A 16,649-nucleotide genomic window follows, 5' to 3' on the forward strand; every position below is an offset into this window, starting at 1 on the left:
TCTTCAAAATAGGAGGAACGCTCACAACAGCAGCAGGCAAATAGCATTATGGATCTACACTCACTTTGCAATTGGTGAAGATCGAAAACAACAACACGTAACCAGAAATATACATTTAAGTGCTAGCAGATGCAGCAGTAGATCTGGGAGTGGCAGTAGCTGAATATTAACGACAAACGTTACTGTTCCTGTATTGGGATAGTTAAATGTTTTTTTACTTTGCACATATTTAGGTACCTAACATATAGACCTATGAATAGGATATATTCTCTTCAAATTGGCCAAATTTTTAATATACATTGTATTATTTTATAGTCTATATAATTTAAATTGTTTCCTTTTTTTAATTTTATATATATATATATATATATATATATATATATATATATATATATATATATATATATATTATAGTAAGACATATTACATTATTACGACGAAGAAACTCTGGCACCTCCCCCGAATGATTGCATGAAGCGTCCCGATATATTGCTTTGGAATGGTACCAAAGCGCATGAAGTGTCCCGATATTTTGTTTTGAAATAGTACCAAAAAGAATGAAACGTCCCGACATTTTGCTTTGGAATGGTATCAAAAAGAATGAAGCGTCCCGACATTTTGCTTTGGAATGGTACCAAAAAGGATGAAGCGTCCCGACATTTTGATTTCGGAATGGTACCAAAAAGCATGAAGTGTCCTGACATTTTGCTTGGTAATGGTACCAAAAAGCATGAAGCGTCTCGACATGTTGCTTTGGTGTGATATCAAAAGGCATGAAGCGTCCCGACATTTTGCTTTGAAATGGTACCAAAACGCATGAAATGTTCCGATATTTTGTTTCGAAATGGTACCAAAAAGAACGAAGCATTTTGACATTTTGCTCTGGAATGGTACCAAAAAGCATGAAGCGTCCGGATATTTTGCTTTGGTATGGTACCAAAACGCATCAAACGTCCCGATATTTTGCTTTGGACTAGTACCAAACCCCATGAAGTGTCTCAACATGTTGCTTTGGAATAGAATCAAAAAACATTAAGCATCCTGACATTTTACTTTGGAAAGTTGGCAAAACTACTTCACCACCTACAGCAAAAAGATTCGCCAATTCAATCAGCAAGAAAAATCATGCCGATCGCGTTCTGTGTCTGATTTATGAACACACTGTTTCCCCAAACACAGAACAGTGCTTCAGACATTGAGGAAACATTGAGGAGACATTGTCAGATGTGTCACACATGAAAACCAATTTGATGTTACAGGAACTGAATGTGACAGTAATATCATAACCTGCAAATAGACCAGATCTGTCACATGGCGACAGATGACTTTCCTGTCTCCATATGACTTTTCGCTATTTTCCAATTCAGAAAAGCAATTAACATGAAACAAAATTTGAGTCTAATCTACCCGTTATAACAGCTTGTGAGGGGATTTTAGATAGCATTCCACAAAAAGAGTTTCAGAAGACGTGTTGAAAAAAATAGCAGAAACACTTGGACACTTGCATCCGATTGAACGGGCAGTACTTGGAGAAAGGTTACTACTTCCATGTGATTAAGGTAGGAAAACTCAACGCTATCAACGCTTTTTCAGTTGCTTTCGGACATCTTTTCTAAAATTTCGGACCAACAGCTAACAAAAACTAAACCTGCAGTAACTTACTACAAATTAAAACTACAGGTTAAAATGATATCGGTAGTTTATTTATTTATTTATTTTCTTGGATGTTCATTTACCAGACAACAATTTAATTTAAATACTTATTTTCACAATCATAGACAAAAGTACGGAGAAATTGTGTAGAAGTCCCAATTAGTAATTTATGTAAACTAGTGAAAATGTGTCAACAAATTGTATCGTAAAGAAAAATGGAAGAATGAAGTATTAGTTTCTGGATGCTTATCACAAGTCCAAAGCAGTAAAAACCTACTGAATGCACCACGTAATTACAAATAGAGAAACAGGACTGTTTATATTCTCAAGGTGGCAATCGTACAGGAAATGTGTGAGTAATATCAAAAAGTTTCAGAGTGGTTCTTGGGAAGTTCACGCATTTAATTATTGGAATTTTGGTACAGATAATATCGAATTTTTATTACTAAAAGAAATACTATCATTTGATACTTCCATACACAACGATTTATGTCATGTGATGTAATGAGTTTGTAGTAAATGAATTAAGAAAACGCAGCTGAGGATGATGGGAGTTCTTATTCAAAAATTTTGACAATTATGCAACTAAATGACAGACTATACCAAAGGTAGTCCAAGTTAACAACTGTTAGAGTCCTTTAAAACTTCAATGGCTATTTTAATCAAACCATTATACACACCTCACGAATATAAGTCAAAAAGACAGTTATGTTTTATCAATTTGATAACATTGAATTTTGAAGTTTGTGGGCAGCTCAGTGGAGAGCACAAGTTCACATTTTCGGAATCTGGTGGTATTATATGAAATAACTGATGTATTAACAACGTATCGAAGTTTTCTTGGAGATTCCTAAGTTCTTTTCATTTTATCAATCCAAACAAATATTTCGCCATTCATTTATTTGCATTTATTATTGTTTTCTTTGGTCTAAAGGCTGTTTCAAAGAGTTTATAATTTATTTTCAAAGCTGGCGATTATTGAAACAGAAACTAGCCGCCCTTCCGTGAAAATATGATTTTTTTGGTTTGTTATAGTGTGTACACAAAACTCAATATAACAAATCAGAAATGTATCAATATTAAATATCGATTGGTTACTTTCGTTAAAAAACAAACAGAAAGAGAGGGGAACAAAAATCTTATTTTTTTTGACAACCACATACATTAAAGTAATGATGGCCAATTGATAATGAACTGCATACTGGGACAAAAATAAGAACCACACTTAGGGGCATTTGCCATTTTCCTTGACCCCTGACATGACGGTTCGCTGTATATGCGTAAATCATGCATTTCTTGAATCTTCGTTCTACTCAGCGTATCTTGTCTTATGTTTCATGTACCTAGGCTAATTGGAGCCGGTGATACAAATATCTGAAAGTAACTCTATGAAAAGTTCACTTCTCTAAACATCGGTGCAGTATCAACGGCTTTACTCTGCAGAATGAGCTTGATAACCAAAAGATTAAATAAATTATTTTTATAGTTAAGGTCGTCTCGATTCAGGTATATTATAAGGCAATTATATTCTTTCTGTTCAGGTTTCCTACTGATCTGGAGAAATCTATTTCCCTGACTTTCCCTGATCTTTGGCAGGAAATTCCCTGATTCTCATGGCAGGTGTCGACGAATATTTATATATAAGAACATTTATTCTATAAAGACAAATACTAATCAATTGCTCATACGTACCCACTTACCTCCCATAAAAATAGGTATTATAATGGCTGGCTAAGCTGAAATTGGTGTACAATTAATGTTAGAAAAAATATATTTTATAAAATTTCCCTGATTTCCAGTCTTTTTCCCTGAGCCTCCCTGACCTGCACTATTTTCCCTGAGTTTTCCCTGACTTTCCTGATCAGTAGAAATCCTCCTGCTATAGACATGGTGTTATAAAAGGAATAAATATATTTTCGCGAGCCGCATTTAGACCATCATTTGGCCATCACTGCATTAAAGTATTATTTTCATTCACTTAACTTCATCAACTTTTCAGTACTAGATATAGTATTTTATAAATAAAAATTAAAAACAAAATACGAGTATACCAGCTGAAAATATTCACATAAAATACTTTTGTCCCTTAAAATACATATACCAATTTTCTATAAATTTAAGAATTACCTATCGACAAAAAACTATAAATTTTATATCAAATTTATTTATCGAGAGCATTTTTATTACAGTAAACACTTAATTTCAATTGGTATGCACTACTAAAGTGTCTCAAAAGTATGTTTACAAATTGAGAACAAATTCCTTGGGTCAAAATAATAATAATACTAATACAACAATACAATTATTCAATTCGATACACAACGATAGGATTTTTCCTATAGTGCTATCCCTCTTCTTTAACTAAGTGGTTTAAATTGTTTTCAATCGCGCATTGTTACTGCGCGCCATAATTTTAGCTGCTGAGCACGCTATCAAGGAAATGAACGGAACACACTGTGTCTGCTACGAAGGAAACTCTTCTCCTTTTCGCTACATTTGACAATACTTCTTTCTTCGGGAAATTCTCTAAATATTTCGTTCAAGTGCTTTCTTACGATCTTTTCCGATACTAAGATCTGCAGAATAGTCCAGATTCATTTAAGAATTCTCAAGAGATCAAACAGTATGTCGTTCAAATGTGATGTGATGTCACGTATTAAAAGAAATTTTTACCATTCGGCTCCATTGTATACAGAAAATCTTACGACAATGCACGTTGCAATTGTGGAGACTGAAAATTCTGAAATCAGCCTGGTTGATACTAAGCTGCACTGCATATGTGCGCGTCTAATTGTGGCTTTTGACGGATAATATTACTTACTTTTGTCATCTCCACAAGTAAATAAAAATAATTGCTTAGAGAAAGTACGAACACTGTTTGCATTACATTCTGATCTACTAAACTATGCCATATTCCTGTGATTACCATATCAGAATTCATGATGATCACAGGAACATGTCGCTGGTTACTAAATCAGAATATAATATAAAGTTAAAAATTAAAATGTTTTAAAATATCTTATTTAGGATCACGCTAGTAGGTCTTATAAGATTGTAATGTTATTAGGGTCACGCTAGTGGGGCCTTATAAGATTGTAATGTTATTAGGATCACGCTAGTGGACGATGTAAGATTGTAATGTTATTAGAATCACGCTAGTGGGCCTTATAAGATTGTAATGTTATTAGGATCACGCTGGGTATAAGATGTAATGTTACAGGATCACGCTAGAGGACCTTATAATATTGTAATGTTATTAGGATCATGTAAATGGATCTTATAAGATTATGTTATTAGGATCACGCTAGTGGATCTTATAATGTTAAGATTGTAATGTTACTAGGATCACGCTAGTGAATCGTAAGATTGTAATGTTAGTAGTATCACGCTAGTTATAAGATAGTAATTTTATTGGGATCATGCTAGTGGGCCGAATAAAGTCAAAATGTTAGTACAGCCGTTCGTTAATCCATATGATAACTCTTGAACGAAAGTGATTCTTTTTTTTTTGTTTTGTTTTAAAGAGACAACAGTTAGAACGATAACGATTATCTGGACCCAGTTCGTTAATGGAGTCAGTCACGAATAAGGTACCTTTACCGGTGGCAATTCACATCCCGTTAAAAATTTATATATTTCCTAGCTTCTATGCAACCTGCACAAAAAGTTGGTTGCCTAATAACAAAAGGATATGTAGCTTTTCTTACTGCAAATTTCTCGACCGAATTCCCTAATGGTTTTGGCTTAATACATTCTTAAGTTCGATTTCTTTCGAAGATCTCCGTACAATCAATATCACTGAAGATAGAATGTCAATAACGAAATTTTTCGTTAGGCCGTTCTGGTTTCAAAAAGACTCATATTCACAGGAGAGAGGAAGGTAGAGGGCAGCCCTTAAAGTTTTCTCGAGTAATACGATATGCAAATGGTAAAAATGAAATATCAGACTCTCTTTAACTTTCTCCCGGGTACCCCTAAATATTTTGGTTTACTATAGATATGGCTCCGACAATATATTTATAGTTTTTAACCTAAGGAATTGGTTCCTGGAATTTGCATATAAGCTTTCGGGACATACCGCGATATTAAGTAATATTTTACAAAACGAAAACATCAACTGCATTTAGACAATGAATTTTTATCGATTTTTTTCATATACTCACATATTATAAAATTTTATCTTTCAATGAACGAAATCTTCAAACATATATAATCCTTAATATTTTTGCTATTTATTTTATTGGATCTCTTAATGGTTAAAAGTGCCTGCTACATCGAATCATCACTCTATAATTAGAGTTCAAATGTTTAATTCTACACGACAAAACTTTCATATCCTATACTTACTCGAGCAGTGAAGTAATAAACCACACGATCCATGGCGGCTAATTCTGCAGCCTTTTCAGCCATGATTTTCACTGCCATTGGCAGGTAATTGAGCGGCTTCTGCAAATGAAATATACAATATAAACGAATTACTGTCTCACAGATATAAATATATAAAGCTTGAATAATTCTTTCTTTAGTGTATTGCGCATGAGAACATTATTAACCTACACAATCATACCTTACTTTTATTGTTTCCCAACTACAAATTACTGAAGAAAAAAATCCAGTATTTCGGAAACTATCTCGTGTGCTTTAACATGGATCTATATATTAAAATGTTAAGTTTATATGTTTGTGGTAAAAATAAATAAATAAATAAATAAAAAGTTTATATGTTTGTGGGCTAATTCTTTTGACACCGTTATCTCGGAAATCACAAACTCTAGAAAGATGCCGTTTTCACTGATCGATTGCAAATTTTGGGTAGATTGTTAACCGTTTACGTGCCGAATTAAGACGGAAGTAAAAATTTAACAAAAGGTTACTTGTTTTCTGCTAAAGGGAAATTAATTCAGAGTTTTATGTGTTTTTATTTACAAAAATCGTTTTGCATATATGAAATTTGTCATGTACAAATTTGGAAACATTGTCATTTAGTACTTTTAATATGTTGTAAATATATATACTTCGCATGTATACAGATTGACGTTTCTCAATTAACATTTCAGAGATTTTCAAGAAAAATAGTATCTCTACACGAATCAGAAATCCCTCACTACAAGTATGGAGAAGAATGTCAAACATCGTAAAATTCAATTGTTTTCAAAAAGTCTTAAAATGTTGTTTTAAAAAGTAACTCTTTCAGTTAAAATAAATGATTCAACACTTCTCGCCTTATAAAAGACCAAATCCTGTCCATCTCATTAGTTTACAACCTCACAATATGATTTCTAAAAGCATGTTCCATATTGGGAACATTGGCAGGTAAACGGTTAAGTTCTACCTGGATATTTTAAAAAATGGCCGTTATTTCTTTATTACGTTTTTTTTAGGAGTACACTGGAAGTACTGAAATTTTAAAAAATAAAATAACATATCCTACGAGTTATACATTCCAATACCTCACATTTGTATACGGGATTAGTATATCTTTTCGGCGTTTGCAGGGCCGGATTATGGGAGGGGCTTAGGGGGGCTGTAGCCCCGGGCCTCCAGATAGACTGGGGCCTCCACTCTGATCAAATCTCAGCTGGCTGTTTAAAAAGAATCATACAAGATACAATCATCATCGTAAGATAAAATAAACAAAATATATAAAACATAGTCCCTTAACGTTCCTACTGTACTTTCACAGAAATGTATTACGCGAAGTCAGCAGAGCCCACTTATTTTTTCTGGCCCCGGGCCTCCAGATGGATTAATCCAGCCCTAGGCGTTTGTTTCATGGAAAGCTAATGATAATGGAAAACGAAGGATAACCATTTCTCCAGTCTAAGATGAATCTTTATTGTTTGGAGTGTTTTGCTCAATGAACATATATCACTGACATTATAATTAATTGTGTATGTAATGTTTTTGCTTATTACATACTGCATGCAAGAAGAAAGAAAACACTGATCATACATGAATTAGAAACTCTGACCAGAAATAGGCTCAAATCTGAAAACGGTGCGAGATACTGGAAAAATAATCTAAATAATCTCCCCTTTATGATTCCCTTAGCTGTGTTATCAAGAGTTCCTTTACTTGTGCCTGTAAAGGGACATGTACAGATGTTGTTAGGAATGACAAGGAGATTCATACTCATATGTGAATGATGCACTGTGTGGGAGTGCAGGTTCAGCTAGTAATAGCGTAAACTACAAACCAAAATTAAAAGCAGATACAATTAGTGGCGGTTCTTGAGGGAAGTTACATCAGTAACAATTTAAATTTTAACGCTACAATCTAACGGAAGCTCTATAGAATTAGTACAGTGCGTCCCTTTCTTCCCTTAGCTTGCAGCCTTAAGTGTACATTTTACCGACGTGAGATTCCATAAGAGTTGCCACTGGAAACAAGAAAAAGAGAGAAACAAGGAGAGTAATCCCGACGAAAATCATATTTAAAAGTTATTATTATTGTTCATGGATTCAAGAAATTATTAGGAGCGAAATCCTTCTACCTGGTTTGTCGCGACATTTGAAAGAAGCAAAGCATGAGGTTAGCATAATGATTGTTCGAGTACATAGGGGACGAATAACGTCAAGAAGTCACACCAAATGGAACCACCATACCAACATACCACACGTAAAGGCCACACGAACACGGAACAGGCCAAATTGGAAAGAAAACATGCTAGGAGGGGTCACAAAACACAAACTCACAACGTGATACCATAATAGACATATCACAAAAACACTGTGAGACGCACTGGCGGCATCGAAACAGGTTAATATGGGATATAGTCGGCCCGAACATACATACATATCTGTCAGCGACGTTCCATGCTCAAGATCAGGTTGTTGAAGAGCTCTTGGGGTAGCTTGTTCCACTCCTCACGAAGAGCAGTACAGAGCTCCTGGCGTGTCTTGAGGGGTGGCTGGCGGGTTGCAACACGTCTTCTTAATGCGTCCCACGCATGTTCAATTGGGTTGAAGTCCGGAGAACGCGCTGGCCACTCGATACGTTGGATGTCTTCCGTCTCGAGGTATTCTTCCACCAGTTTGGCCCTATGGGGACGGACATTATCATCCATGAACAGAGACTGTGGGCCCACTGCGACCCTGAAAAGCCGCACATGGACATGCAGAACCTTGTCTCTGTACCTCTAACCATTGATAGACCCAGATCGAAGATGTGCTGGTCAGTACGACCACTCATCATAATGCCTGCCCAGACCAGTACTCCACTACCACCATGTCAATGCCATTTCACAATGTTCGTGGGATGTAAGCGAGTTCCCTGTTCGCGCCAGATCAGAGTGCGATGGGAATCGCTCTGGAAACTGTATCGAGATTCATCAGTGTACAGTACGCGGCTCCATTCGTTGGGGGTCTACTGGTGATGTTCCCGACACCACCAGTAGACCCCCAACGGGCTCTTTTGTGTGCCTGTGTCAGTGGAACACATATTGCTGGTCGTCGGGCATACAGACCACTGGCACGCAGTCTCCGATACACAGTCTGCCGTGACACTCGCACTTCTGAGGCGGCTGCAAGCTCAACTGACAGTTGTCTTGCTGGCAGGGTCCGGTTCCGACGCGCAGTTATGGCTAAGTAGCGGTCCTGTTGTAGAGTTGTAACCCGTGAACGTTCCCCAGCGGGCCTACAGCGGCAGTCTCCGGTGTCGCAAAAATATTTCCACAACTTAGACACGACACTTTGTGGCACATTGATGACTCGTGCTACTGCTGTCTGTGTGTCACCTTTTGCCAAGCGACCAATGATTCGACCTTTGGTAGACGCATCCAACTGACGTCTTTGTGCCATATTTCATTAATATCTTGCTACATTCAACTCAGCAGTACCTTCCGCCCACTACAACACTGCACTCACCGCATACACGGAAGGCACCTTTTTCGCATCCAAGCACTCGTTTTCGATTATTTTTTTTTTCCATAGAGGGCCTGGTGAACGTTCGTTATAGCCGGTTCAATGCTCCTCACAAGCAATACACGCCACCCACCAAAACTCCTATGCTCGCGATGACCTTCTCGCATTTTACATGCAACTTCTTGCATTATGCTTAAGTTTTGGATACGTATATATATATATATATCAAAATGGAAGTGACTATGTTTGTGAGTAATAACTCTTGAACCACACAACCGATCTCGATGAAATTTTCAACATAGATGAGGTTCGGGCCTGGAATGGTTCTTATTATTTCACTTTGGCGGTACAACTTAGGGGAGGGGGAGACATGTAAAAATAAATAAAATTTAATAACTCCTGTGCCACGCGAGAGATCTCGATCAAATTTTCAATGTAGATGAGGTTCGGGCTTGGGATGGTTTTTACCATTTCACTTTGACGGTGCAACTTAAGGGAGGTGGAGGGGAATATATAAAAATAATCGAAAATGAACGATATTAATGCTGAATCCATAGTTTTCGGAGTCACTGAGATGAACAGTTCCACTTCTGATGCCGTTTAATTACATATTCAGCCCAACATCTTGGGGTAGGGGAAGAGAACCCCTTGCTTCTCATACGGCCGACTTTATGTGACAATGTCTCGAGTTGGAAATCCCGAAAATTTATATATTCTGATTGAAGAATGCACAACAAAAGAACATCGTATATCAGTGTGTGCTTCGGTAATACTAAAAAGTGACTGACTAACGAAACATATTACTAATTTTTCTAATTTTAACCCAGCGGAGCGGGTAATTGATGCTAGTTTAAAACAGAAACAAAAGTACGAACAGTCCATTCTTCATACACTTGAGAACTTTATTCCCTTCAAAAACAGAGCTCTAGGCATATCCAAAAATTATGAGACACAAAGATTTGGCCATACTGATATATATCCAGAAGAGGACTAAGGGCATTTTTAAGATGACAGCAAAATTTTGCAATTTCATTACGTGTAGACAAGAATCTATGGAGAAAAGCTGTAAATTATATTTTTCATTTAAACGACCCTGTTTATTCATTTCTTTTCAATAGCTTGTGCATAACACCGTGTCCAAGGGTTTCCTGGGAGTTCTCCCATTTCCTCTCATATTCTCATCCAACCATTTTTCATAATCCTTTACTTTCGTTAATCATCCGTCTTCTTGAGCCTAAACGGTATATTTCCTTTTTTTAAACTGTTCTCAGAGTTCTAATTGGTATTTTACCCTATCTTCCCAGTTTAAAGGAAACAGGCAGTTCCAGAAATAATAGAACTGATACAAAATGGCAATCTGTTACATAATAGGTAGAAACTAGAGTGAGGTTACTGGAGAAGGAAAACTCAATGGAGCGAAATTTTCAATTTCTACTCTGCATGTTTTATTACATTTTGCAATTTTGTCTCTCATTACTTTTTCTATCAATATGTTTTACAACTGTTTTATTTTATTTTATTTATTTTTTTTTAACTAAGAATAAAAATAATAAGTTTGATTTCATATATATATATCAATATTATTGATCCACACCTTCAGAAACAAAGGAATAAGAATTCATTTGATATACCTGTCCAAGGTTTGATGTAATAGAGGAAGTTTTATGTAATTATCACATAAAGCAACTCTTTAATAAAGGATTCTAGGAGAATTGTTGTACTCCATTAATGACATTTCATTGTTTCATATTTAAGATAGTGTATATAGCGTTAAAGACATAAAAAATATGGTGTATGCAGGTCCGTATTTATATATTGTGCGGCCCTGTGCTCTAAATAATTTGCCTCCTCCCCCCGCACAAACTTATGTCCCAAACAAGGAAACAAGCCGTGATTTTGCAAATATATCGCTTTTGTTGAGTAGCAGTTTAGGTATTACAAGTTACAACGTAATTTTAAATCGAGTAATTCTCCCAATGATGATTATGATGCGGTATTAGATGGATGAATCGTAATAGATAGAAATATAAAATTTTAATATGTTTTAAAACTCTCAGAGAAATGATTCAAATGACCTGTTCCATGTCCCTAGGTCACACCTGAGCTAACATATGAGGCTGCAAAGTCTCTATAAGAATAACATGGGGGTATTTTTAAAATAATCGAAGACGACCAATATTAGAGTTGAATTCGCCGTTTTTGAGGTTGCTGAGTTTAACGGTATCAGTTTTCATGATACTCAAGTTCGTCCTCACCCCTTGGGGTGGGGGTGGGAGAGGATGACTTTTCAAAAATAATCAGATAAGCTAGCTAATTAGTAACTACTGTAATTAGAGCGAATTAAACACATTAACATATTTTCTTGCGCTTGCGTGGGACTCTGCGGGTTGCTAGTTTTAAATATTACATTATTGTGAATCTTAAAAAAAAAAAAAAAAAAAGGTCAAAATTTTGCCGCCCCCTAAATTCTGCCGCTCTGTGCTCGAGCATCAGAATAATACTTACCTAAATACGGGCCTGGCTGTATGTATACATAATCAATAGACGAAAGACGTAATTTGGCACATGAAACACAAATAGTAAAAAGTCTATTTCTAATTATGATTTTCAGTATGAATCATACACGACCATATATTCAGCCATAAATATGCACTTACTAGAGGATAGGATACTACAATTGGATAACAATCAAGGTCCCGTGGTGGTTCAATACTGTTTTCCGGATGAAAGTACCCTGGACCTTTGTAGTCCTCTAAACCATTGGCATCGAAGACTAACATCACAGCAGTTGCATCAGCACGTCTTTGAAATGATTGGATTCTGAAACAAGAAAAAGGCACACAATTACAAGAAAAAGGAATCTCAAAGTGGGTATGGGATACAAATTACTTCCCAAAAATAGTAAAAAATATCACAAACACAAAGTAAGGTAATATCTAATTTTTGGTAAATAAACTTCATCAGATATGGTGCGAAAGATGTAGAACGAAAAGAAATGTTATATATATATATACAGGGAGAACGTGAAAGATGTGCACAAACTCTGGGAGGTGATTCGTGACATAAAAACAAGACAAAAAAGTCCTCTTGCATATTGTCGAATTCCGTGTCATGTAAGAATGACAGGAGTGCCAACTTAGAATCGAAACTCTAATCATGACAATTGGAACGGAACAGAAAGATGTGCACATACAGGTACTTCGGGAGGTGATTCGTAACATCAAAAGAAGACAAAAGTCCTCTTACGTGTTGTCGAATTCCGCGTCATGTACCAGTGACAGTGTGCACATCCTTCTATTCCGTTCCAATTGTAAGGATTCGAGTTTCGATTTCAAGTTGGCACTCCTGTCACTCATACACGACGCGGAATTCGTCAATATGCAAGAAGACTTTTTGCTTTGTTTTGATGTCACTAATTACCTCCCTAAGTACGTGCACATTTTTCTGTTCCGTTCCAAGTGTCACGATTCAATTTTCGATTCCAAGTTGCCACCCTTGTCACTCTTACACGACGCGGAATTCAACAATATGCAAGAGGACTTTTTGTCTTCTTTTGATATCACGAATCACCTCCCAGAGTTTGTGCACATCTTTCAGGTTCACCCAATATATATAAGATCAATCACTGAGAAGCTTGCGAACCGATGTCATGTGCCATGATGGCAATCTGACTGGAGAAAGAAAATTCAATGACGATTTGCTTGGGAAGGATGTGGGGCGAAAAGAATAACCAATGGAGTGGAATTTTCAATTTCTACTTTGTATGTTTTATTACATTTTGAATTTTGTCTCTCATTTACTTTTGCTATTAATATGTCTTACTAGCTTCTTTAAAATATACATATATTTTCCTGATGTCTATATCAAGGAAAAAGTAGGAAGGACAAGAAAAATGGTTCCTGTACGAACAAAGTGGTGGAAACTGGATGACACCCATGCTGAAAAGATTTGAGAGAAATTAAGCACTGCAAGTGCTGCAAATGAAGAACGAAATGGTGCAAGCAGAAGAGGAGTGAACCAGAGTATCAAAGGGGAACAGCAAGAAAATTTTGGGGGAAACTAAAGGAAGTGTCCTCATTGGCAAAAAAACGTGGTGGTAGAATGATGAAGTCCAAGCAGCTGTGAAGGAGAGAAAGAGAGAGAGAGAGAGAGAAATAAAAAAAAAGACACAAAAAGTGGCAGAACTCGGGAAATCAACAAGAATTGCACGGAAAGCTTATGATGAGTTGTACAACTGGAAGTGATGGACTGTATAACACAAACGCTGATTCGTTCCGTAATAGTTCGGTTTAATAATACTATGAATGTTTCTTACTATGTCGAAAAATTTGAAGCTTAAAATATATAAAACGATAATCATACCTGTTGTTCTGTATGGTTGCGAAACATGGTCACTTACTCTGAGGGAAGAACATAGACTGAAAGTATTTGAGAACAGGATCCTGAGAAGAATATTCGGACCCAAGAGGAACGAGAATGGGGAATGGCGGAAACTTCATAACGAGGAACTACATAGTTTATACGGTTTACCCAACATTGTTAGGGTCGTCAAGTCTAGGAGGCTTAGGTGGGCAGGTCATGTAGCTAGAATGGAAGAAAGTAGAAACGCTTTCAAAGCCTTGACTGGAAGACCCATAGGAAAACGACCATTAGGAAGACCTAGGCGCAGATGGGAGGATAATATTAAGATGGATCTCGCAGAGATGGGAATACAAAGTAGAAACTGGATGCAATTAGCTAAGGATAGAAGTCAGTGGAGAGCTTTTGTGAAGGCGGCATTGAACCTCCGGGTTCCATAGGCCATAGAGTTAGTTAGTTAGTTAGTTATGAATGTTTCTTACAATTCCGCAGTTAAAATAAAATGCACATCGAACATTACGATGATGCAGCTACAAGCTACGCGCACACTCACAGACTACTGCTATACACAGTTTCAACAAGTACCTACTCGACTTGCTTCTTCTTCTTCTACATCTAACAAGTTACATTGAACGAACATCTTTAAACAAAACTAAACAATTTAAGTAAGTAAGTTAGTACTAAACAGGAAGCAAAAGTGGAAGAGAAAATTATTTACAAGCTTTGGAAGGTGAGACAGAGGGGGAAAAAAATATTTCGCATGTGTGCTGCAATAAGGATAAAAATAACAGTTTTGACAAATGAGGAAAAGATATAGAAGCAGTACAAGAAGTATTTACAAAAACTTCTCAATGAAGCAAATCCATGGGAAACTTGTAAATGAATTAGGGACTTCTGGCCTGTGACTATGGTAGAGGTAAAAAGTCCAATGAAAATCAGGAACAGTGGTAAACCCCAGAACTACACAATATCCCTATCGAACCATAGGAAAGTTTAAGTAAGAAAAGAGGGCTGTAGATTACTTGACTTTTTAATAGGTACTAGCTGAACCTGCGCTGTCTACTCAGCGCATCGTTCTATTATGACCATGAATCTCCTTCCCATTGTGCATGTCTCCTTACTCACACAAATAAAAGATAGGAGACTCACAAAGGAAGTGAATTGCTATGTATAGATGTTGGAGTGAGTTTATAGCAAATTTGTAGAAGTATCACGATATCAACTGAAAATATTTTTTTTCTAATAAATCTATATCCGTCCGAGTACGCCTCATTGCGTCTCTTGAGGTCTTTGAAGTTGCCAACATGCAATAGGTTTTGCCATTCAGATTTAGGTAAAGCGCCTGCAATGTCCGTCACCCGCCATACGTAACTTCTCTACTGGTTGTCTAACACTGTAGTTTCGGCCTGCAACAATGTCAATCTTCTGGGTTCAAAACGGCCCTTAAAATGTTCAATACAATAATAACGACACGGTTTTTGAAAATTTGAATGAGAACTGGACAATCTACACAAAATTTGGAATCAACCAGTGAAAACAGCACGTTTCTAGCACTTGTGGTTTTTGAGATCTCACTGTCGAAAAGATTGGAGAGAAACATATAAACCTAGCATTTTAATATACAGATTGGAATCTAGAAAAATACCAAGGGAATTGTTGTACCGGTGTTTAAAAACTAAGGAAATGTGTAAGAATGTTGCAGTTATCGACACCAAAACTTATAAGCCATGCAATGAAGCTCTGGGAGAGACTGATAGTAGAGACCCAAATAACGGAAAACCTATTTCGTTTCTCGTCTGAGCGGTCGACAATGGATATAATATTTGCACTTAGGATGCTAATGAAACAGTACAGAGAATACCAGAAGGATCTCCATATGGTCTTCGTCGACCTAGGGAAAGCGTACGATCGAGTTTCCCGAGATTTACTTTGGTGAGGACTGAAGAAAAAGTATATTCCTCCCGAATTCATACATCTCTTCAGTTCAAGATATGTATGATAGTGGGACAGGAGTGAAAAGCGCATGTGAAATAACAGTTTAAGTGGCACATCTCAGGAATCTAGTCTTAGCATATATCTTTTTGCAGTTGTGATGGACGAGCTAAAAAAGGATTGGAATATGCTATTTGCGGACGGCATTGTGCTGGTGATGAACCCATAACAGCACTGCAAGAGAAATCAGATACCTGATAGCAAAGGGCTTAAAATTAGTAAAACCCAAACACATTATCTACACTGCTCATTTAGAAGAAATAAACTCGAAAATATAAGAATAAGAGATTGAAGGAAGAGGAAGAGGTGATAATGACGAAGAAATTTAAGCACTTGCAATAAACACTACAGGAAAACGCAGGAATAGAGAAAAATGTAAACGGTAGAATTAGCAACGGTGTGGGCAAAATGGAGGGAAGCAGCAGGAGTCTTGTGTGCTTGCCTTAAAAGAAAAGTTCACTAAACAGTAGTGAGACCTGCCATATTATACGGAACAGAATCTTGGACGGAATGTTATAAGAAGAGAGAGGAACACATGTTGCTGAGATGAAGATCTTGGGGTGGATGTTTGAAGTGACGCGGAAGAACAAAATTAGGAATGAAGTGATCCAAGAAACAGTAAAGGTGAAGCCAATAGTGGATAACCTGCGACAGCAGTAGTGGAAAAACTGCAGGACAGTAGACTTAGATGGTTTGGCCATACAAAAAGGAGACCTTTGGAATAGAGCTAAATGGCGAATGAGCGTAAGGCCGAACAAAAAGTGGATTGATTGTATAAGGAAG

At 36.7% G+C, this 16,649-nt stretch overlaps 1 protein-coding gene across 10 annotated transcripts in view; it reads right to left on the reverse strand.

The window, feature by feature from the left end:
* LOC145684190 (KICSTOR subunit 2-like) overlaps positions 1-16,649 on the reverse strand; it is a 78,841-nt gene that overhangs the window by 31,700 nt on the left and 30,492 nt on the right. For all 10 annotated transcript variants that reach the window (XM_081756210.1, XM_081756219.1, XM_081756214.1 and 7 more), the window contains 2 exons: positions 12,173-12,335; positions 6,001-6,099 (listed from right to left, as the gene is read on the reverse strand). In XM_081756210.1, coding sequence (XP_081612336.1) covers positions 6,001-6,099; positions 12,173-12,335 — 262 coding nt within the window. The remainder of the gene's footprint in view (positions 1-6,000; positions 6,100-12,172; positions 12,336-16,649) is intronic.

Source organism: Thermobia domestica, chromosome 4 (genome assembly GCF_964235325.1).
Source record: "Thermobia domestica chromosome 4, izTheDome1.hap1.1, whole genome shotgun sequence".
Classification (NCBI taxonomy): domain Eukaryota; kingdom Metazoa; phylum Arthropoda; class Insecta; order Zygentoma; family Lepismatidae; genus Thermobia; species Thermobia domestica.